Source organism: Chlamydotis macqueenii, chromosome 11 (genome assembly GCF_036417535.1).
Source record: "Chlamydotis macqueenii isolate bChlMac1 chromosome 11, bChlMac1.mat, whole genome shotgun sequence".
Classification (NCBI taxonomy): domain Eukaryota; kingdom Metazoa; phylum Chordata; class Aves; order Otidiformes; family Otididae; genus Chlamydotis; species Chlamydotis macqueenii.
Genome location: NC_141566.1, coordinates 6077789 through 6102011, shown reverse-complemented (window position 1 = coordinate 6102011; position 24223 = coordinate 6077789). Strand labels below are relative to the sequence as shown.

Below are 24223 nucleotides of genomic sequence, written 5' to 3'. Positions count from 1 at the left end.
GTTTCCCTGCAATGATTCAGGAAGTCAGGAAATCATGACAAATGAGAAAAAGCAGTAAAAAGTAATAATTAAATTGTGCAAACTTTATATTTAAAACTTGCTTGTTGACTAAAGAAGAAAAACAAATCAACTACTCATTTTTGTAAGTTAGATCTCAACTGGACACTTGGGTTTCATTGTGACCAAACTTGATAATTCAATATATTAGAGACTTCAGAAAGACATAAATTAGCCAATAAAGAAAATTTGCCACTGTACTATTAAACACCTCCTCTACTTCCAATTTCTCTTTTTCTCTAAGTTTTTCCCCTGTAAATTCTTTAAGATACAAGGTGCCACCATGAAAGTGTATTTACAGATTAAGTAGTTAGAGGTATTTAGCTGATTCTGAGCAAGTAAGAAGCAGAATGCAGTGGACTAAGAGAACAAGATTAGGTTTGATGAATGCAGGACAGAATGAAAAAGAAAAAAAGGACAAGAATACAGAAAAAAAATAAAAAAGAAAAACCCTGTGACTGGCTCAAACTTGCCTGTAAAAAAAGAAAAAAAAAAAAAAAAAAATCAAGATAAGTCCATAGCATACATTTGTTAAAGCATAACACTACAGAGAAAGAAGAGTTGTACAGTTATTAAACATTTGGTCTCAATTACCATCTTGCATAAAAAACCTTCCTTCAAAATAAACTCACCATTTTCTCTTTATCTTCTTGTTTGCTTCCATCTGACTGAAACTGTAACAGAAGACATCATCTTAATCGCAGCATTGTTAACGTAACAGCTTCAGAACAAGGCTACCTCAGCAAAAGCATCAACCTGAAGGGCCACATGCCTAGTGAATGTTTAGTTTTCCAGATCTGTCAGCATTAAAATATTTTTGAGCAGAAGTTCAAATGCGTAGGTGAAATGCATTGCTTACATATATACAGGTTTTGTACACTTTTGTTCAAAAAGAGGTAGTAACTAAAAATGTCAAGGTAACTTGCTATTATATATAAAAAACAGAATTTTCTTACTGGAGAGAGGGGGAAAAAAAATGCTCTAAGCATTCACCTTCTACCTAAAAAAACCCAGGACTTCCAATCCAATTACCAACACTCATAGATTTCCCCCATCTCTCACAATAATACCCTCTTAAGCTTTTAGTCTTTATTATTAAACTATTTTTTCTCTCTTATTCCACTCACCATGAAAAGCATATTAAGCTATCACACCAGTAAGTGCACAATTATTTTAAAGGTACACTTGAGCACGAAAGCTGCAGTGCAGTGTTAGTAGTCTAACTTTTATACTAACGTATGGGTTAACTTACAATCAAATCATCTCCAGTTAAAAGTATTTCTACTGTGTGTTAAATGTAGTTTCACAACTAGAACATGCTGACGGCAAGAGCACATTAAAAAGAACTTTCCCTATGTTACCTTAACCACTCTGTCACTGACGAATTTCTTCACAGTTCCAACCTAGAGCAAATAGCTAAAATGTTGCTTATTCTTGTCAGAAACACAATAAGCTATTATATTTACAGTAAAACTGCACAAGAGATTCCCCATAACTAAATAATCTCCATTCTACTGTACGTATCCACAGAAAAAAGGGCTTTCTCACAAACATTCAGTACTTGAACTCAATTACAAAGTTGTCCTAATGGTCTGCTGACAGCAGTAAAATGAATTACGCCCTTGCAATTACAACTTCCAAATTAACTGCACTGTCAGTGCACCACAGTATATCACTCAAACACCAATCTTCTCACAGGCCAGCAAGAAACAAGCATGCCACTGAGTAAGAGTATTAACCATTGGGAGATCTTATCATTCTGGATAAGAAGATGCTGAGAAATTATATCTGCTACAAAGATGTGGAAGTAGAGGAAGATAGAAATGCTTGAAGTTACCATTATTTTATTACAAAGACTACTTGGGACCCAAACTTAGTGTAGCTTCTGCAACCCTACTATTGCATCTTGGAACCTGATGGAACCTGATGAAAGCAAACTCTCTCGCCAAAATCTGTTAAGTTAGACAAAAAGATCTCCAAACCTAAGAACTATCTGTGCTCTTAGCTCTGCATCATCAAGCACAGCTGGATGTGAAAGCTTCCCCTGAGGTGGTATGTAAATTTTGAACATTCCAATATTTGCCACTGATAAAAGTACAAGAATCGCAGCATTTTAACTTGCAGAACAAAGGGACACCTCACTAATTAAAAAGATGCAACATCCCCTACTTCCCAAGTAACCTAACAAGTGGAATAGACAGTATTATTTTAAGTACTGGAAGTGTATTAGGTTACTGTCCCCATTGTCTACACTGTCACCCTAATACTGTAAAAGCTTCCTTGCAACTACTATCGTATGTCTGGTGGGTTGGTTTTTGTTTTGAATATCTATACACAGATAATGTTTTAAAATATGAAGACCATGAGAAATTAGCTATCACTAAATATTCCTGGTTATAAACTGAAAGTGCTCATAAAAATCTTTATGTTCATTGATCATAAAAGTGATCAAGAGTTAAAATAAGATTCTCCAAATTTGTCCTTCGTCAAAGAATTTTTTTATGTTTCAGTATTTGAAAATATACACAATTAATAAGACTTGAGCATTTTTTGACATCAGAAAAACTGGTTTTTGACAAGCTGTTCTGTCATACCAACCTCTTTCATGAAAGCTTTTCCAAGGCGCACCACTTTTGCAAATAAAATGGGATCGTGGGAGAGATGAGGACCAAGGTAGCAAAGCATGTTGAACACTTCCTTTCTCAAGTCCTCGAAGCTGTCTGCTTGTTTTGGTGCTCTCTTGTTTGGCAAAGCAGAAATTGGTGACCCTTTGGCTCCTTTAGGTACACCAACTCTGAAAATTAAGATGTGCAGCATTTCACATGAAACAGAAGTGAAATTTTAGAAAGGTATCAATACAGTTAGGCTTATTAGTGAATTTATACTTATAAATAAATAGTAGTTTTCCCCTATGTAGCAATGGAATCATACTCTTCACTTTACCTGCGGTATAGAGGTTCAATTGTCACATGTACAAGCTGGCAAAGGGCAACGGCAATAGGCTTGTGTGAAGTAGCATAAAATGGAGGCATCTGATCCATAATACTTTGTGCGTGCTGCCAATCACCAATTTTTAATAAAGCTTCCAATAAACCAAGCTTTTGATTATCAGGAGGCTGCAAGATAACAATGAAAAAGTGTATTCATAAAGTCTTCTTAGTATTTCTGTGTAAGCAGTATGCAGCTGTAACCCATAGCTAAGGAATAGTGACTGCAAACTAGCTGCATATAACAAGCCTAAGATGATGTTTATACCAAGGGAGGGAAGATTGCAAGTCTATGACAAAATGTTTAAGCATTTTAAGGCAAAAAATTAGTTTTATTTAAAATCATGAAAGCTGACAAGACAGACTGATAAAAACAAAAATTAATTACAAAGCAGATGCTTCTGAGGTTCTACAGTTTGCATGGATTTTTTTTCCTCCCCTTTTAAAACTTCTTTGTAACACTAGCAACTATTTCTATGATAGTTTTAAAAATAGAAAACAGTCTAGTACAAAGTAACATGCAGAGAAAAGTTTCAGAACAAAACAAGATGTACAGATCTATTCTGTATTCATGTTGAACTTATGCAGTAATGAAATTTTAGCCTTTCCTTCAGGGGTAAGGAGGGAAAACATATCTGCATATCAGAACAAGATGAGCCTCTGAAAGATTAACAACATACACGTGCAGTTAGAAATGCACACACTAATGTTATTTTACCATGTAACTACTTCAAGCTCCTTTGTTGCCAAAGATTGTCTTTTTAAGTCAATCTATACTAAGCTAACAAAAGAGTAGGCTGATCCTTTACTAAGTGTTTAAAGACTTTACTTGTGCAGTATATGCAGAAAGGTTGAAATCCATGTTCAATAGAATAGACCTCTTAAAAGTCCTATTATTATTTTAATAATAATAATAATAATAGAAGTTATTTCATTGGCATGAACACATCACTTAAAGTTTGATACTAAACACCAAACTTTTGGTGATTTGAGTTTTTTGGGTGATTACTAACTATATTAGAATCCCTGTGTCTACTCACAGTCTTTCTAGATTTTATGTGGTAGTACGCTATTTCATTTCCAAAGCAGTCACTGCTGCTTGACTGGGTCTCTCTTTAGGTAAGCAAGCTCTTGTGAAACACACTCTCCGAAAGCAAAATCATGTATGGCAGAGAGAACAGTCAGTCTGGAACTGCTGTCAAGTCTAGTCATGCTGCTGAGTTCTGTGACCTCTCAAGTCTCTCCCTATTATTTGCTTACGCCAAATGTGTCTTAAAAGGCAAAAGTAGATAATGTATTCGCCAATACTAAATTATTCATAGTCATGAGACAGTAATAAATTTTAACCATACAAAATAAGCACTTTGTGGATGCACAAGAGAAGTTAAGCCAGTAATCATTAAATACTATTTTCCTCATCCAGGCATTTATTCCACTGCACAGTATCAAAAGTTGTACATAAAAAGTGCATACTGGATACAAAGTACTCAAATTTAGACTGTCAACAGCTTTCACATGTATTTACTCTACTAATTGCTATGAATTGCACAGCTAATCACATATAAAAATAGTAATACAGAAACAAGCTTTTCAAAAAATCAGCATGCATTTTGCTTAACAGTATGTAAAGAGTCACTGAAATTGTTTCTGTTAAGTACAGATCTCTGTTTTCCCATCATATAGACTCAGACTTTGTTATTTGTCATTGTAATCCTTCAGAAAAATGTTGCCGTTTCTGCTAGAGCTTAAAATTCCGTAGTTCTTAATTCTAAAGCTTAGCCATAAAAATGGTCTTAATTCTTCTGACATTACTTGCAGTATATACACTCCCCATGTCCCATCAAGAGTCTTCACACCCCAGTTCTTGATTGAGAGAAAAAAAGGAATAAACTCCTACTAATGTCCTTATTTTTAAGAAATCAACTAGGATTATACTATCACGAGTCCTAGAAACATAGTTGTTAAAGATCGTGAAATATAAGAACATTGGGTCATACGTAGTGGAGCTGATACAACAAAAAGGGAGGAAAGAAATTAATTAGCCATCAAACCAAGAACATTAAACCTAGAGAAATCCGGAACAAACCCCAAACTGCATTATCGCACATTCAGTATAACAGAAGTGCGATCAGAGGACAGACACAAGCCTTCCAAGAAGAAGGAACCTGACTTTGCTACAAATAAATATAAAAATGCTTTCATAACAATTATTATGCTTAGTTTAAAAAAAATTAAAATAATTTTATTGGAAAGGAAGCTATTCAGATACATACCTTTTCTGTTTTCTCCTCCTCTTTCTCTTTTTCTTTCTCCTTTTCCTCAGTCTTTTCAGAGGACAAGACGACCATCGTAAGTTTTCTGACAATTTGCTTAGCTTCCACGATCTCTCGCTTGTGTTCCTCAATTATGGCATTATCCCCTGGAAGAAGCTAAAAAATACAGAATAAACATTACATCTGAAAACTGAAGTGACTACTTCTGATCACTTGAGCTTGAAACAGAAGTTTGTCCTTCCTTGTTGCTAATGAGATAAACTTACTCCGTGAAAGATTCTTTTCTTTGCTACCATCATCCCAACAAGTAAGTATGCTATTAACAGACTATTCTGAAATTAAGGACTCATGAGAAATAATACTGCTCTACTTCCTCACAACTGTTTAGTTGTACAAGCTCCCATTCCCCTCTCCAATTTACCATTCAGCTGCAGCTATATGGTGACAATTATGCACATACTTGATAACATTTACAAAATTCAGTGTCTTGAAGTGAAAATTCAAAAGCATGAATTTTCACTTGCTCATCTAAAGGAAAAAAAAAATTATCACCAAGGAAAACCAGGCAATCTACTTAGACACACAATTTGATTGCACTTACATATGTAACATCCGCTCCTTAAAAAACATCTTATGTTAAGATTTCTGCTATTTTTTCTCCACCCAAACTGACAGTAGAAGGAAAGACTAAGCACCACCTTCTTCAGAGAAAAGATAGTATAACTCCTCTATTTCATAGAAATTTGGGGAAGAAAGAATCCCACTTGGAAAGGTAAAATGTTTGAAGAGCTACACTTTTCTCATTTGAAAACAAAGGTAAACCACCAAGAAATACCTAGTGCAGAATTCCAAGGGGTAAATCCTACCTTCAGGGTGCAATACATATTCTACATGGTTGTGTGTATATATACACAAATAGAGAACAGTTCTTATTGGGCTTAGAAGGGGAAGGGAGGGCAGAAGTGAGAAGAACCTTCTTGATATGAACAATAATCCTCACAACTGCCACTGTATAGGAGCCACCAGTTAAGACTCAACACATACATGCTGATTATTTTCTTGAAACTCCCATAGCAAGTTAAATTAAGCCCGAATCGAAAAGAGGGAAAAGTGCCATCCCTAACACGTAAAAACAGAGAGATTGGCACAGAGATTCTGGAATGTAAGTAGATTAAAAATGAGACCAAGAATCAACATGACGAAGGTGAACAGTATATATGAACGCAGGGACCATTCTAGTTGTGAGACTGTCAGAAAAAACACCCATACCTACACAGGTCTGAGTTGGGATTGCACAGGCCACTGTCATTCTGAGTCTGAGCATTTATTTTGTAAGCTTACAAATATCCCTTTACGAGCTAGCATTATTATCACACACTCCCCCCTCCACATCGATCAGAGATACGCACTCGTACTCTTGCTCCACTTGACACATTTTTAGCCAAAATACTCCTATGAAGCCAGATACAGTTATTGACAAGTCGGGTTGTGATTAATGCTATTAACTATCACACAAATTAATGGCAGGGCTACATTCCAAAATTTCCATAGTTGTAACTACAGCTCATTTCCTTGATTTAAATGGAAGAGCTAAGTCTTAAAATATCTATAGTTATTCTGAAAATAAAAATGTGTGTATAATGTAAAATTATTTTGGTAACTGAAACATTCTGCTTAGCATGTGCAAACTGGTATGCTGGTTGGCTGATAAGACTGTCAGAGTGGAGAGAGTAAGTCTCTCTGATTAAATCTGAACATACAACTCCATTTTTCCCTTTCAACCTAACACATAATCAGAATTCTTGTAGATTAAACGAGAGGCCTATTCAGGAATATGTAAGACTTATTTAAAAATTCCTACTATTAAACTAAACAAATAATGTTCGGAGCTGATCATCCTACCACTTTTTAAAAAAAATGATCTTGTAAAGCAAAACACTCAAAGGGTCTAGTTCTTAAGGAAAGGTACTTGGGCATTTAAAGCATACTCAGGCATTTACCTCCCATCTCCTATTCAGGCAGGAGGTAAACAATCTGGAAGATGCTACACAGATAATTCAAAGAAAGTATATCAGCATTCACATTTCAGTGTTTGAGTATGAGGCACTAGAAAGTGCTGGAAATTTTTAAGACATTGAACATACACATATACAGGTATTACACAGTGTGTCCTGAGTCTGAAGCTTTAAGAATAGGGTAAAATATCTGTCTGTCTTTTAACATTTTTCTAGATTTGACATTTGAGAGACTGGCATTGTAACTTACATGAACATAAAGATCTTCCAGATCTATGAGATTGTGTTGCAAAAGGACAGCAGCAACTCTGTACAAGGAGGAAGGTGTCTCACCACTTGGATCCTAAGGAGGACAAAATTGCAAATTTAAGGGGGGAAAAAAAAAAAAAAAAGCAAGCTATCAGACCACTACAGAACATCATGAAACAGAAAACGCTTAAAGTTCAGCTGAAACATATTAAGCCACACTTCTCTTAGTTATCACGTTATTTAACTGCTATTACTCCAATGTCATTAGACTGTGATTGATACATGATGAGAATTTTCAAAAACAAAAACATTCAACTGTATTCATACCTTATGGTGCTTGTATGTAATTCCTAACCATACATTTTAAAAAATTTTTGAATGTTTATCGAATATCAACCATTATTTCCTTGCAAACATGCTCTCCAATCCTGGGGATGAGTCTTTTCATTACAAAGAACAATCTCTTCGTTAATGCCAGTCCTTATATAACTATACAAGTTCAAATTGAAGGTATAAAGATTGTTTTCAGCTGTCTTGGAGAATGCCAAACAAACTTTTCTAAAATACATTAGAGACTTCCACTCGAATCATGAAATTACTGCTTTCAATACTGGAATTTTACAACTTACAAATTCATTTCTATGTTAAAAAAAAAAATCTGCAGCAAAAATCTTATCGCCAACTGCAGTTCAACACTGAATACAACAAACCACCAAAACCAAAGAATGGAAATGCATTACCTGATAGAATTTGAATTTGAACCCAAGGATATGGCATAGAGTTTGAGGTTCACACATGTACATGTAAGACTCTATCAGTGGTACAAAGAAGTCATCATACTCAGGCCTGCACTCATAGACTTCTAGGATAATATCCAAAACTCTGTTAGGATCAAGGTTAAAACATCCTAGTGGAGAAGAACAGAGTAGAAAAGCTTAATATTGCTACTTTTCATCTTCATTCTGTTACTAAACCACAAATGCGTATGTTTTTAAAGTTAATGTTTTTCAGTTAAAACTGATCCTGGATTTTTCTATAGCAATATAATCTGTATCATCTGTAAATGCAGCATCGAGCATTTTGACTTACGTTGAACACTGAACTAGGCAAAGATACTAACTCAGTAATTTCAACTCAGATTACAGAAAAACTAGAAATTACCACCTTAAGGCAAACATTTAATACATAGAAACCCAAACTCACTGATACCACAGTGCCAGCAAAAGGCACAGGCTGCTTCCTCTCCCCTTGTGCTGGCACACATATTCATGGAGTCACATAAATCAGTCAGCTAGAAATTATTTTACACCCCAAAAATTGTTCTGGTTTAAGCTAGACCCTGATCCACCTGGTTGTACTGTCCTGTCTTGTTTATTTTGAGGAGAGAAAGAGCAAGGATACAGATCAGGTAAGCCAATGTCATAATTATACCTCTATTTTACTACATAAATTTTTTCACTAAAACTCCAGGAGACATGGTCAAGACAGAAATATTACTCATATCAAAAGAATCCACATCTAGACTACTTTCTTCATTGTGCCAAGACAAGTTTTATCTAGGCACATTCACTATGCAGATACATAACTCCAGTCTTTCCTTCCCAAAAGCCATCTCCACTATACCAGGACCTACTGCAAGTCAGTACTTCAAAAGAATTGACAATTTATAGGCAGTCTACTTGCAATTCCTAGAATTCCAGAGGATAGAAATGTTTTGTTATAAAACTCCTCAAACACAGTGTGTATTTTTTTACTGTAATAACTAGTAAAACAATCCTTTTCTCTAACTCTCTTCCAAAACAAGTAGTATTACTAAAGGGATTTGACAGTCTCAGGCTAAGTTCAGTGATAGATTAAAAATTATGTTTTATAAAATAGTAGGATAGCCTTTAGACCATTACTCCACTGGCACCATATGAAACAGGCACCTGTGCAAACATCAATATATTATATAAAACTCTTTATTCAAAAAGGAAGTGTAAAACATGGGGAATGAGATACTCCCTGTTTTTAATATATTCTGCACTTTCATTGTGACACTCTCTCCAAGTCTCAACCTAGAAATATGGGCAAAGCAGAAACAGAACTAGATAAAGGAAGAACATTTACTACTTTTCATTTCTCTTCATAAGGAATCACTTGTTTAACTTCTTTAAGACTAAAAGAATATTCATGCATCGAACTGAGTACCTTAAAATATCAAAAAACATTACTTAGTTATGCTCCAGTCTGCCAGCTAAGAGATGACAAACATCCTCAAAAAATACTGCTGAAATGAATCAAAATCACAGCATGCATATTTGAGGCTGTACCATAAAGTCAGTATCCAAATTAAGTTTTACTACACAACATTCACAAAATTAATTTTTGGGAAACTGCAAGGAACTTCCAAATGTCATTATTCTATCCAAGGTGATCTACCAACACGTATAACTATCACACTACACATTTGCATGACATATTTGATCCACAAATGATCTCAAACAGTAGTCTAATGTATGAAAACCAGTGCCCACATTCCTTCAAATTCCTTACCTATTAAAGATTTGATATTTTCAAGGATTAAATCACTAGTGATATTTCCAGACAAGTCTTGCCCCAGTTCTGCAATGAGCTTTGCATAACCTTCATTCTCCTCTCTTAACAAATTAAACTTCTGTTGCTTGTAACTGCAAATGCAAATAAACAGAAATTAAACACTGTTGTGTAACACACATCCACAGTGAGGCTTATTTATGCTCTTATCAATATTAAATTTGTTATACAAATGCTAATTTTGAACACATCTTTAAGAACTTGTAATTAACTTCAGCTGTTAAAAAAACTACAGAACGCAGTACAATCAATACCTGCAAGGTAGTGAGCACTCTCCAAACAAATCCAGCTCTTCCTTTATTTAAAACGCAGACTATTAAAAAAGCAAGATTATGCTTACACTTAACAGTAAAGCTTGTTCTTTCACACTGTGCTGGAGAATTGCTCTGTAACAGTCCATGCTTAAGGATCTAGTCTAAAGTGGTGTTTTTTGAGACTGAAACATTGGATGCAGAGACAAAAACCAAATGCACACCACAAAAATATATCTTACGTTCTCAAAACTAACATAACTACTTTTGCTTATTGATGAAAACAAATGCCTACCATCCTTAAATGATGCAACAACAGTAATTAATTTTCTTATATTTTGTAAGTTCACACTTGTCATAAAATTAGAAAATTAATCTGCAATATGGAATCACTGTAGCAAAAGCCACAGCAACGGGTGACACTAAAAAATTTTACATTTCTCAGGAGTTTGAAAACTAAGAAGACTTACAAGGTTCTTTTGCCAATGACAAGTTGAAGTGCAACAAAACACATTTCCTAAAGAAAATTGAGTATTTTACAAAAGAAACTTTACACATTGTTAGAAAACACTGTTACCACACTAATTATCATTGCCTCTCCCCATCCACTCCCCAAACAACCCTTGCCCCAAAACTTACAATAGTTTTGTCTTTATTTTAACAGATTTCTGATTGAACTGTTGAGATTGCTTGATAAGTCCTAATGACTCCAGTGTCTCTGGATCTAAGCGCTCCTTTAGGACAGTGTCTGATACAAGATACTAGAAAATACCAAAAACATACATCAAATTTGTTAATTAAAGACCTAGAAACCATTTGATTATTACTTGAGGCTACATATGTGTTCTGACTACAAAAAAAAAGTTCCAATATCATGATATACCATGATACTAAAAGTACTCTGCTTCAAACATGCAAGTGGACAAAACTGAGAAACCATTTAACTGAAACTGGAATTCTACAGTGGCAAATTTTATATACAAGACCACCTTGAAAAAGCAAGCCCTAGAGCCTAACTATTGGTTACAAAGTATACATTGCACCGTGTCTAGGCATATTATTACCAAGAACTGAATCTTTACAAAAGCTTAAACCCATTCTCTCATATTCTGGGAGAAAAGCCTTGCTTTCATACGCTGAATTTTCCTACAAATCAAGCTTATTCCATGTCGTTAGGAATGCCACTTGTAAAGATAGAGGAGGTCACATAAAGGAGTCCAACTCAAAACATACTTCAAAAGCAAAATTTCTGTTGAACTGACAGGGGAAAAAAAAAAAAGTGAGTTCTCTCAAAACTCTTTAAAGAATTAAACGGACAACTATACTACTGTAATATAATGCTTTGAAGATGCATTGTAAAGCAACTTAAAAACTCTTTATTTTTCTTGTCAGGTTTTGGCATATACTTTTACCAAAAGACTTTAAGAGCAACTTACCAAACAGGCTAATACCAGTTGGGTAAAATGATCCCTCTTACTTTTTTCTTCTAAACAGCTTGTTTCAATATCTAATATAAAAGAAGACAGGAAAAAAAAAGGAAAAAATGACTCAGTACTTGTGGAATTCATAAGAGTTTCTTCTCTTTATAACTATTCTGATAAATGCTAATGATAACACAACGCAAAGCAGCTTATTTCTAACATACTAGCTTCTTGCTGCTTTCCACCTACTCATCCCTCTTGAGGTCCACAGAATATTTTTGACACATCCACAAATCTCATGAAAAGGTAAAACAGAAACCAGCGAAATGCCATAATAATTTTTCTTGCTCTTCTCTCTGCTGCAATAAGCTTTATGGCAAGCATTAAGAATCAATAACAAGCACGAAAGAAAATAAATATGAATCGCTGAAAATAACTGTGATCATAGCCTTAATGTAATGTTCTAGTCTCTTTCCTTGTGTTTGCAGAGTAACTACCATTTACTGCCTGGCCTGCAGTCTTTCATTAGCTATGATCCTGTATTTCTATTCTTTTCTTTTACTGAATGCAATTCATAAATTCAGTAAGACATGCCACAAAACAATGGCTGAGGAAGCACAGCTGTCTAGAATAGTTTAAAAAAAGCACATCTTTACAGGAAACAAGGAGTTGCAAAAGGAGTGGAAAACTCAGTAAAGAACGCAAGGCAGATATTACAAAAAAAAAAAAAAAAAGCAAAAACCCCCATACATACAAACAGAAAAACTAGACCCATAGAGAAAACATCAACAAGAAAAATCTGAGAAAGCAGCCCCCAAACAGACTGAAAACCCATGCTGCAGCAGGGTGGCAGCAGAGGCAATGGCCTTGCCAGATCACTCTGGACCCTAGCTGCTAAGCCTCTCAGCCAAAGAAGAATTTGCAGAAAAAAAATTAGTCCAGGGAATGCAGATGAGTGGATAAAGTGGATAAATCAAAATTCTCATATATTGAAACACATTAACTATAAGATGGCAATGTTAGCAAAAAAAAAGAAAACCCGACATTAGTAAATACTGCTTAGAGGGAAAGTGTTAGAGGAAACTCATTAAAAACAAGCAAGAAATTCTTAAATGTCCTTTGTCCCAGAGCTTGAAACCTAGCTCCTTAGCCATACTGCTTCTCTGTTACTAGTGGAGACATGGCATTTGGCTACATACTAAGCTGAAGGGAAGGGAGAAAGAAAAAAAAAAAACCCACCCAAAAATGAAACAAAAAAGGCAGACATACACCAGTTTAAGTTATCCAAGTAGTTCAAGAAGCAACTAATCTAAGTTTTCTAACCCAGTTTAAAAAAAAAAAAAAAAATGTTATCAGTATAATATTGTGTTATAAAAACTGTTACAAAAAGATGATACAAGTACACAGAATGAAACATTATGAACAAAACAAAGGCAAAAATAATCATTTAAATGTTACAGAACCCAGGCTGCATATGCAAACTTAATTAGGTGCCTCTCTGCACAGGCAGCCACAGCACAGAAGACGCCACACTCCTTCAGTATACAAAATAAACCAGGATCTGTGATGAACAGACTGTCAAAAAGACTTCCCTGAAATTTGTTGAAAAAAACAGGGAGACACAGAACAAGATAGAAACTGCAAGCAGTTTAAACTATGATCCGTAAGAAAGTATACAGGATTGAAATCCTAAAAACATGAGAAAAGTAGCTTTGGATCAACAATACAACATAAAAATCCAGAAGTTATTACCAGAAAAAATACAAATCTTTAAAGCCTGCTCAGTAGGCAGATAGTAACTTGGCAAATTATGCCACTTGCCTTTAGATTTCTGGACAATTAGTACAAGCTTCATTTCACTACCAGTGACCGTGCATATAAAAATATTTACAGAATACATTCTGAGAACAGAAGATCTACCTACCAGTAAGTCAATTTTTATTTAAAATACTTATGAGAACGGTAAGAACACTAAGTCACTGATTCCGTTAGCTAACATCTAACACTTACAAGCTAGCTCCTTTACCTATTCTTGGCAGAACTATTTCCACTGCCTTTAAATAGGTAAATTTCTGGAAACTGTAACAGAACAAAGCAGAATGAAGAGACATTAACAACTAAGATACAGACACACTGAGGAAGACTCAAAACATATTTTGTAAAGGGAAGTCATGCTTTACAGATTTAATTAAGTTTCCTCAAGAAGTCAACAAGAAGATGCACAAAGCATGTATTTCTACACATCTGTTGCAATGCTGAAAGGAAGGGAACTCAACTTACCTAATATGCAGAATACATCAGCTAGGATGGAAGGCATGTCTTCCCGAAATTCCTAAAAAGGAACAAGATCACACTTAGTGAACACAGAAATTCCAATATGTACACTGAAAAATTCTTATTCCATTACATAAAACAAGACTTCAGCATAAATCAAGTTCAGATTAATAATGTAGATTATTATTGCTAATTATAATAATTAATAATCCATTAATTGTTAAGAGGCTCAATTATTGACTAATATCTAACATAAGAGCTGTACTAATCACTCACATGTAATGAAATAACATAACGTTTTAATGTAATTTAAAAGAGTATCTAGTTGCCAGGGTGAAAAACTCTCTGGTTACTACCTCCATTTCTCTAGCACAATGGAACTTCTTGTCTGAAGAGCAGCACCAGCCTGTCCAGCAAACTATACTTTCTTAAGCACCAAACAAATTACAGTTTCCTACAATAACTGAAGATCAAACATTATCACACGCTACCCCAACAGCAAGGTGCACTTCAGCCTTGACTTCTCTCAAACTTAATGCAGAAGTTTAAAAACCTAAAAAGCTTATCCTGTAATAGATTACTGCAAAATGTATTTTTTCTAAAGGTTCTAATACATGTCAAAAGAGCAATCTAAGAACTTATAAAGAATAAGAAATCTTTTTCAGAAGATCTTTTTTAAATTTTTTTTTAGAGGTTTAGAGGAAAATACTCTCTTCCCCATCTTATTCTAAGTTTCTAAAGAAAAATCTTTTTCAAACAAAAAAATAAGTCCAATGCACTATTTTAAAGGCAGTCATGGGACTCAGACCTCTCAATAGTAAAGTAGCAGACACACATTGTTACACTGTAAGAAAGATGTAAATTATAAAGAACAGTAGGTGGCATTACAGACATGCTGCATAAGCAAGTAACATCTATTTTTAGCATTTATTAACAACTTCAGTATTTTACATGCCCTCAGGAAATTATTTAATTTATGCTAAAACGAAAATATCTATTCCTTACCACAAAAAGTAGGGGAAAAGCTGAAACCCTAACAGACCATCTGTATTTCAAGTGCATACAAATAAGAAAAAGGCCTTGACAAGAACAACTTTTCTATACGGAAAAAAAACTCTGTTGATTATTATCCTGCTTGATTTCCATTCAGACTTTTGTAACAAACTAAAAATTTAGTAAGTATGCAATTATTACAAATATATACTTACTATAACATCACTGAGCACATTAGAAGCTTGATCATGCTTTAAGTTTCCTCTTACTACATGGTACGCAAGCTCATACAAAGCCTGTTGGATATCTGCTGAAAAAAAATAGATGATTAAGGAACATATTAGGTAATCCTTGGTCTGACTTTCAAAGCAATGTTTACAACAATGCTGTAGACTTTAGACACCCTGCAAGTAAAGAGTATATGCTTCTCTTACCAATTAGGGAGATTACTTTATTACTTCTGATAGATTAAATTTGAGCATCAATATCTAAGACTTCACACAAGCAGACAGTAAGAGATGATCCACTATCCCTAGAGAGTTTATGAAACAACAGTAAATGGGATGAAAAACTGCAGTCCTGCACTTAACAAATTGAGTCTTGGCAGCAGGTTTAACAAAGATACCTTTAACTTATAATTCACATATATATCATATTATACTTACATATATAAAAATATCATACCTAGAAAACATTCCAGTACTTATTCTTAATTACATCTCATCACAGATATAATCAAAAACCATTTCTGTATGAGAAAGTAGAATTTAATTTGAGAAAAAGTGCTTAACAAGTATTTTTTAAATTTTACTTTTTAAAGGAAAGTCTCTCATAACTAAGAATGCTGTTTAAAAAAAGCTTGTATAAAAGCTGAAACACTAAACAGAGGTATTGCATTTGAGAAAAATCTTGCAATGTTAAACATTGTGGCTGCAAAAACAGTTATGGCAAACTTGTAAGAAATTGTTCTTAAATAACACACCACAATGTTGCTACACTTTTTAGTATATGAAAAGTAATAAAACCCTATGCTTTCACCTTGCACTTGTATCATGCAGTTTGCTCAAAAAAACCAATATTCACAACGGGTATACAAGTTACAGATCCCAAGGACTTAAACCGAGTACTCGGTAACTTGGTGACTGCAGACCACTGTAGCTGCACTAAAAGCAGATTTATTTTTTAAATGTCAGGTTAATTTTACCTATCACTGAGCCTTTGGCAAAGATGACTAATTGCTAAAGACCCGGATATAGCAGGATTTGTTTAGACATCAATTCTATGTAAAACATAACTCTACTACCTTGAAAGCCAATTCAGGAGGACAGTTTGGTGTAGTACCTAACTTAGTACTTGACGATGAACCCAAACCAGCCATAAACACAGCCCCAGACACGCCTCTGCAAGTGACTCCCACGTTGTGGAGAATTCGTTACACAAGTACACCACTAAACCCGACCTGTCTCCATAAGCTTGTGGTATACTGGACTCCCAACTTCTTTCTGGAACTACAAAGCAGAAATGCGATTGCCAGTGCAGTTTTCAAAACTGGATTCAGGCCACGTGGACTCAAACAAATTCTTAGCAGTCACACTTCTGTACCTCACTCCAGATTATCAATTTTTTCAGGGTTTTTTTCCATCACCAGAAGGACTTCAACTACTTCTACTGTCTATTAATTCCTCCAATATAGCCACTCCATGTATCTATCTAGTCATTTCCACTAGATCTTTAAGATCCTGACAGCAAGGACAAAGAAAAAGAAAACAGCATATAGAAATTGTCAACCTCTGTCTAGAACAGAAAACATCTGGTGGACTTTCTTCAAAAACTTTTGGAATAGTGATTTTGCTCTATTGAACAATAAATTCTTTTTACTTAATAATATTACTCATAATTTACATTTAAATGTTTCGGTTTATCTTTTCTGCTATTACAATTGCACTTTATTACTATTTTAGCAAGCACCCAAAACACCATCTAAACAGCATAGCACATTTGCAGTCTTAGTAATATGGAAGCTTTTCTTCCAATAGATTCTGCAAAGCAAGGATTTATTTTTTCTTTAAACACCAAAGATTTCTTAAATTGAGAATTTAAAACTTAAAGACAACAGTGTCTTTCACTAACAAAGGAGAAAAAGTCTGTAACTCAGAGACTGTTGTAAAAATTACTATCTGCAGTACACAATCACACTTGCATACATTATACATTACTGTTCATATATTTAACCTTTAGAATAAAATACAGTTGTACGCTGAGTTTGCAAAATGGAATTCCATTTTCTACAGGACAGACCAAATACAGGACTACCCCACCACCATTGACTAACGTTTAAGAAACCTCCCACCTGGATGTCTGAAGACAAACCTAGTTGTGAATGTTTGTAATTGCCTTACTATTTGTAGTACACGCCTTTAGCATGCATTAATATCATCACCATATATGAGTGTTCCAAGCAGATACACACAGATGTACCATGATCAACTGTTTCTAAGCTTTTTTTATTAAAAGAAAAAAAAAAACCACAACCAAAAAACCCACACAACTTACCTCTGAAACCCATACTATCATGGCTTTTGTTTTCACTGAGTGCACGACACAGTTGCACACTGAAATAAAAGAAACATTTAAAAAAATGAACAAACGTTAAAATAGTTAGATATTAGCCTACACATAAAAACATTTTGAGGCTCTTTTTGTTGTTGTTCTAGCTAAAATAACTTTAGATTTGAGCAGCTTAAATGGCTGAACACATTTTAATTTTCACAAAGTAAACACTAATTCACAAAAGTTACACAGCAAAGAAACACCAGACTCCTAGTAGATCTCATACACATATAAATCATATACTTAAAAAAATATTTTTCCTAACACTACACATGCTTACACACAGAAAAGTGAGAACATTAGCCAATTTTAGTTATGTGAAAGGAAATATGGAAGTGCTAGCATTAACCTACTGTTGTTAACCAATGAGCAAATGCTTCTCACAGAAATACTATCACTATGATTGTTTTCAAACTTCAGTTTGTAAAAAATGTTTAACATTAAACTACCTGCATGATTTCCTGAAGGAATGTATATCGACGGTAAGACAGAATTTTACCTATTCTAGCCACTAAGAGAATCCACTACAGGATGCAAAGAGCTGTGGTGTCACGCTATGTTTAGTCACTCCTGAGGCTCCCTCAACCAAATCAGCCATATGTAACAAGTACACTAAATACTGTACAGGCTGTTCCACAAAATGAAATAATAATTACGTATGCTATAAAGTAAATGCTTAAAAAGCAGGCTTCTCCACTACACTGATGGCTTAGAAATGGACACACTTCCAAGCTACAACGATTTTCCCTCTCCTCTCCCACCACTGTCACCCCAGCATGAGGCTTCAAAAGCAGTTCCACATTTAAAAGCAGCAGTACTTTTTTAAAAGATAGTGATTTACCTATATTATAAAAAACACCAATAAGTATCTTGAGAACTTTCTGCACACTTGCAAATTTTCAATCAAAAGTTTCACATTTTTTTTATCAAAAAGCCTTTTGTGTGCAGAAACTGGAGACGCTATCAGAGCTACATCGTACTCCTACATAAGATGGCAAGACTGTAGTTTCCTCGGGTAATAATTTTTAAGCATGTTAATTTTTTAGTAATTTTTAAGCATGTTCTCAACTAAGGTAGGTATGTACCATTATTACAGAGTCTTATCATGAAAAATAAACAGTAAAAAAGGATTCTGTGGCAATCTCTTACTCATTCTACTTGCACCCTATACAGATTATTGCCTCTCTGGCAGGATTAAACAGCTGTTCCCACAATCAAAGTATTATATTTAGCAAATACAAGGTATACGTACCCTTTAAAGACAACTGGAAAACAAGTAGACAACAGAGACAGCAAAATAGGGGTATAAGTAATATATTTTTTTTATGAATGTTAACTGCATTTTTAAAAGAAGCAATAGATATTTTTCTCCCCAGCTGTCTCCAAAGAGTATCAATTAGATTTGCCAGATTTTCTTAAATTTTAATTACTACTCTTCCTCCATGAAGAAGTTACCCTATAAGCACTAATTTCTAAGCTTTGAATACAAATAACCGTAAAGTGAAACATCTGGTTCCAAAAAATTATCTACTGATACGCACACTTTGGCCTCTGTGTCATAAGGTGACATCATCAAGCAGGTTACACGAGCAACAACCCTGTCTGCTTGGACTGAAGAGTTCACTTCAGTACATCTTCAAACAAAATGAGTTTTAACCTTTTCCAATTCCCTTTCCAGCGACACCAAAATAGTACTATCAACTTCACATTACTTTAAGACATAAATCTGTTTGATCAATATAACAAGAAACCCTATTTAAGATCAGTCTGTCAAACAACTTGTTTATATTTGTAATCAAAGCCTCCTGAATTATTAAATTGTGAAAAAAAAAAAAAAGTAAAGGTTTCCTTTTTGTGAAAGTCTATATGGAAAAATTTCAGTAGTAGAGAAGATGATGTTGGTATTACTCTTTGGATCTAAATTAATAACTGTGCTCACATTATTTCATACAGGTACTCGATCTCCAAAGCAGGATGACCTTTTCTGAAGGTGCTCTCAGGCAGCAGAGCTGAGCTGAATTAACAGCTTGTTGCTGCAGAAATGGACACTCACCACTACTTCTTCTTCCCTTCTTGGTCGCATAGTTCCAGCCCTCACGTGGGTTAAAACAGTTAAATACACTGACAAATCTGGCAGAAAACTGGTCAAAAAGGAAGTCTTCTGCCGACTTTGCGAGTTGAAGCAGATTACCAGGTCAGATAATCACCAGAGTAAAGAGAGCCCTGGTGAATGAAGACAAGGCAGAAGCCCTCCCTTCCAGTAGCAAGAAGCTGTGAGATTAGTTCTCCTAGTCTCAACTGAGTGCATCATAAATTAAAATCAAAATACCTGCAGGTTCACAAGAATAAAAGTGTCAATATTAGTACAGTTAACCAACCCAGAAAAACCCCACAACAATACTTTCCCACTTAAACAGTGTCCAGGACAATGGAAATTCATCAGGTCCGCTTTTCAGCTCAACAGACCCAAACAGTTTGCTGTCTGTTAAGAGTTCGTCTGAAACTTTTATTGCTCTGATCTTGTAGTTGATTGCTGCAAGCTTAGGATGGAAAACTTCCCTGCTCTACTAAAACCTTCATCCTTTCATCTGAAGATAAAACTGTGTAACACGCACAAAATACGATTAAAAAACAGGATAATCTAGAACTTAACAATAATTTTTTTAAATCACAGAATCACTTCTGAAAACCAAAGTTTCAAAAGTGAATTTGTTTTGGACTAAGATGGGATAGATTTGCTTAAACAACAAATTCTGAAGCAGTGTTGAGCACATAATGAACAAGTTTGCATGGCAGAGCCAGCAACTGAACCGAAGCCTCCCAATTCATACGCAACACCCTATATGCTCATTCCACTCCCACACATAGTACACGGCAGTAATTATCACAAAATGCACGTGTCTGCAAACATTTAAGTATATACATAATTTAACTGATGTGAGTAGTGTTCTAGTTGAGATAAAGCACAATCAATTGCATTTTGCAGTCAGAACAGCAAAACTACAACTGAACCCTTTTTTCCTGAACCTCTGCCCTAACTCAACACTGTGACATTCCTTGTGCAAGTAAAGTAACAAACATGTTGGGAGAGCTTGAAAGATCGATTCTCAAAATTTCACATTCACAGAATGTTAAGGTTCTTCAGTTTATCTTGAGGCTTAATATATTGCATAAACTGCCAGTCAAGTACATTATTAAAGCACTACTTTCCCACTCCAGGGTCCTCGATTTGTTTTATCTATCACAAACCAAGGTAAGGTATCAGCCTAATATTAAGTGCTTGCCATTTATTGTATCAGAAACGTCCATATGGGGTACATAGACCAGCATCTTATTGTGGAAGACACTATAGAAAACAACACAATTTCACTACAAAGGACAGTGTATGAACACACAAATAGGTGTTCATCAGTCTAGACTCCTTGTACATCATAAGCAGTCACACACAGATTCCAACTCAATCTCTACACAATATCTGACAGTAGCAAAACAAACACACATAATTTAGTAAGTCATATTTAGACAGAGAAGGGTCTGAACAAAATAGAAAATGACAGATAAGATGACCACATCCTGACCAACTTACAGTTCTGGCAGCTAAGAACACTTGAAACTACCACGATACACATTTATGTATTTGTATTAGATATCACTACACACAGATAGCTTGATTAATTAAATCTGAAGCATGTACAGTTTTGAACAGTGTCTCTGAACAATTTCTAGGAGTGAATGGTCACTGCTACTTAAGCTCTACAACGCTGCCTTCGTAATTAACATTGCGACACTCTAAGACACATACAAAACCTTCTGGGTTGGTTGGTTGTTTTTTTTTTTTCTTTTTTTATATTACTGTCATATCATGATGAACTGATCACATCCGCAAAAAGACATGAGCTTTATTAGACCAGGCTTCCACTTTTCTAACTTGTTTATTAATATAATGCATTGCCTTAACTTTGAATCACAAACTGTGAGACTGGAACTGTGGCCTAGACCTAATTTATACTTCTGGGCATATTTGTATTAGATAAACAATTCAAGAAAAAGAAGTACTATCATAGTCCCCTTTTACTTTAATTAATGTTTAAAAATATTTCATGTGTTTCATTTTGGAAAGAGAGCCTCACAAACTTATTTTCCTCCAATAAAACAGGAGATAGGAAGTTTTGGAAAAAGAAACACGAAGTTACACACTGAAGATTCCCCCAAAAAAGTTAGTTTCCTAAAAAGTTCTCTAGATATTGGCTATAGATACTTTTTTTTGCTTATAGAAAGTAAGTTCATACACATTCTACATGCCTATAGAGCATCACTGAAAAACTGACAACTGTTATCCAGATACAATCACATTCATTTTTAAATGTACGGTCTCTTTTGCAAACTATTCTTTAAATCATGCCCGGAAGTGCATTTAAGCAGTATTCCAAAGGAAATGTAAATGACATAAACACAGAAATTGTCTCCTATTTTGTTTTACAGGTCCCACAGCAGATTAACACTTTCTTCCCACCCTGGTAATGAAGTACCGCTCTAGGGCAAGTGGAGAATCATAAAAGGTTTTATCATGGCCAAAACCTAAGGTACCTTGCCTGTTACGCAGTTAAAAGTTCTCAGAATTCAATGCAAACAACACAGTTGCTGTTATATAACCAACTATGAAATTTCCGCCCTCATGCAAACTCCAGACAATCTCAGTGATCATAATAGGGCAAGTTAGAAAAATCATAGTAATATGTGACTACTTCAGGCAAAAATGACATAATGACCGTTACAGAAAAGCTAGCAAGTGCATCTACATGTATGCAATATCACGTATTAAAAGGCAGCCTGTTTTATTATAGTCATTTGTGCATTTTTAAAGGTATCAGTACAGATTCATACATTTTATTCTTTGTCATTTACACAGACATTTCTAAACAGTGAAGTTCAATAAAAAGGTCTCTGTCCCTATCGCATAAATATTGCCATGCTGGATGCAAATTCAGCTATTTCCGTAAAATCTTAAGCAGGAGATTAAAGAAGCAATGCAAACCTCAGCATTGTTTGGGGGCTCCTGGACACTTTCATTATTGTTGAAAATACAGGTACAGAAGAGATTTTAATTGGCCTTGTATCATTCAGAACAAAACATGTTAAAACTTAAATGGTAACACAATAATTGTTCTAGCAAAATTCAAAGCCAAAAATGACATGGCTATAAAGGGGGGCCCCTTCACTACATAATGCGAAGGTCTGGGGAGAACAGTGTTTTGTGCAGGGAGTCTCTACGTCCTCTATTCTCTACCCCACTACCTTTTTCTTCCTGCATAGGGATGATCACTGCTATAGCTGCACAACCTTTTAAAATAGACAAACAAAAGAAAATAACAAAAAGAGTGAAAAATCAAGAAGCATTTCTCAAAGTGATCCCCCAAACATCCATATTTGAAAGTGTAAGATCTTTTACTTACACCAAAATCAGAAGTGCATAGAAGAATTAAAATAAGGGCATTTTAAAACATATTGTTAGTACATAGGACACCCTTGTCCAAGCTAACATACTAAAGTGAAATAGACAAACTGGTCAACAACCCCCTGAACAGATGCACTCCTGAAACACAGCGCGCAGCACAGTTCCGGAACCTGCCAAGTTAAAATTGATTAAAACAGATATACAGAAGGCCCTGAAAGGGAAAGCTTCTAGCACACCTGGATTGATCTGGGAAGCTGCAACCAGACCCCTCAGCACACAAAGGTTACCTTCTAGGATAAACAGCAATGACTAGCTGATCTCACCTTACCTGAACCAACGAATACAGCGTTAGCCACCTCGGCGTAGAGAGAAAGGTAAGAATGGGGGCCGAGATCTCGGCCGAGAAAGTCAACATCGTGGAGCCAGCGAAACAAGAACGCTTCAGGCTCCTAATTACCCCGGGGGAGCCGGCTAAAGACGAGCCCGACACCCGACAAATCTGACCCAAAAGCAGGAAGGGGGCGCTCGGGGCGCGAGCAACGGGCGCCCTGAGAACTAGGCCCAGCTGCGGGGGACGGCTCTCGGCGGAGCTCGTTAGCAACCGACAAAGGAGGCCGAGTCGAACAGGAAGGCGGCCTGGGCCCTCCGCCCGACCAGGGTTTCGTCCCTAAGCCCCAGCAGCAAGGACGCAGGCCCGAGCGCCGTCCTCCCCGCCCGCTCCCACCTCTTCGCCGCCCCCCCCACTCCCACCACCGCCTCCCTCAGCCAGCGAAGCCCGGACCCTCTCTCCCTCCCGCAGGCCGGCGGCCTGCAGCGCCCCATCGCCTTCCCGCCTCGAGACCCCGCACTCACAACTCGCTCTTGCCGCCTTTCTCCCAGTTCTTTATCCACTCGGCAGGGAGCAGCGCCGCCATCTTCCCCGTGTGGCGCCGAGAGCCCGGATGGGGGAGCAACGGGCCCGGGTCAGAGGGGACGCAGCGGCCCGCGAGGGACGACGGGACGCGAACGCGCCGAACCCTGGGAGGCGACGCGCGCCGTTCCAT

The 24223-nt window shown here is 35.9% G+C and overlaps 1 protein-coding gene across 1 annotated transcript in view; it reads right to left on the bottom strand.

The window, feature by feature from the left end:
• THOC2 (THO complex subunit 2) overlaps positions 1–24223 on the bottom strand; it is a 51093-nt gene extending 26870 nt beyond the window's left edge. The window contains exons 1-14 of the mRNA XM_086756146.1: positions 24033–24223; positions 17669–17727; positions 15331–15422; positions 14129–14180; positions 11864–11934; positions 11067–11188; positions 10117–10250; positions 8322–8488; positions 7583–7675; positions 5318–5473; positions 3001–3173; positions 2656–2851; positions 1419–1460; positions 690–731 (exon numbers count right to left, since the gene is read on the bottom strand). Coding sequence (XP_086612272.1) covers positions 690–731; positions 1419–1460; positions 2656–2851; positions 3001–3173; positions 5318–5473; positions 7583–7675; positions 8322–8488; positions 10117–10250; positions 11067–11188; positions 11864–11934; positions 14129–14180; positions 15331–15422; positions 17669–17727; positions 24033–24223 — 1590 coding nt within the window. The remainder of the gene's footprint in view (positions 1–689; positions 732–1418; positions 1461–2655; positions 2852–3000; positions 3174–5317; positions 5474–7582; positions 7676–8321; positions 8489–10116; positions 10251–11066; positions 11189–11863; positions 11935–14128; positions 14181–15330; positions 15423–17668; positions 17728–24032) is intronic.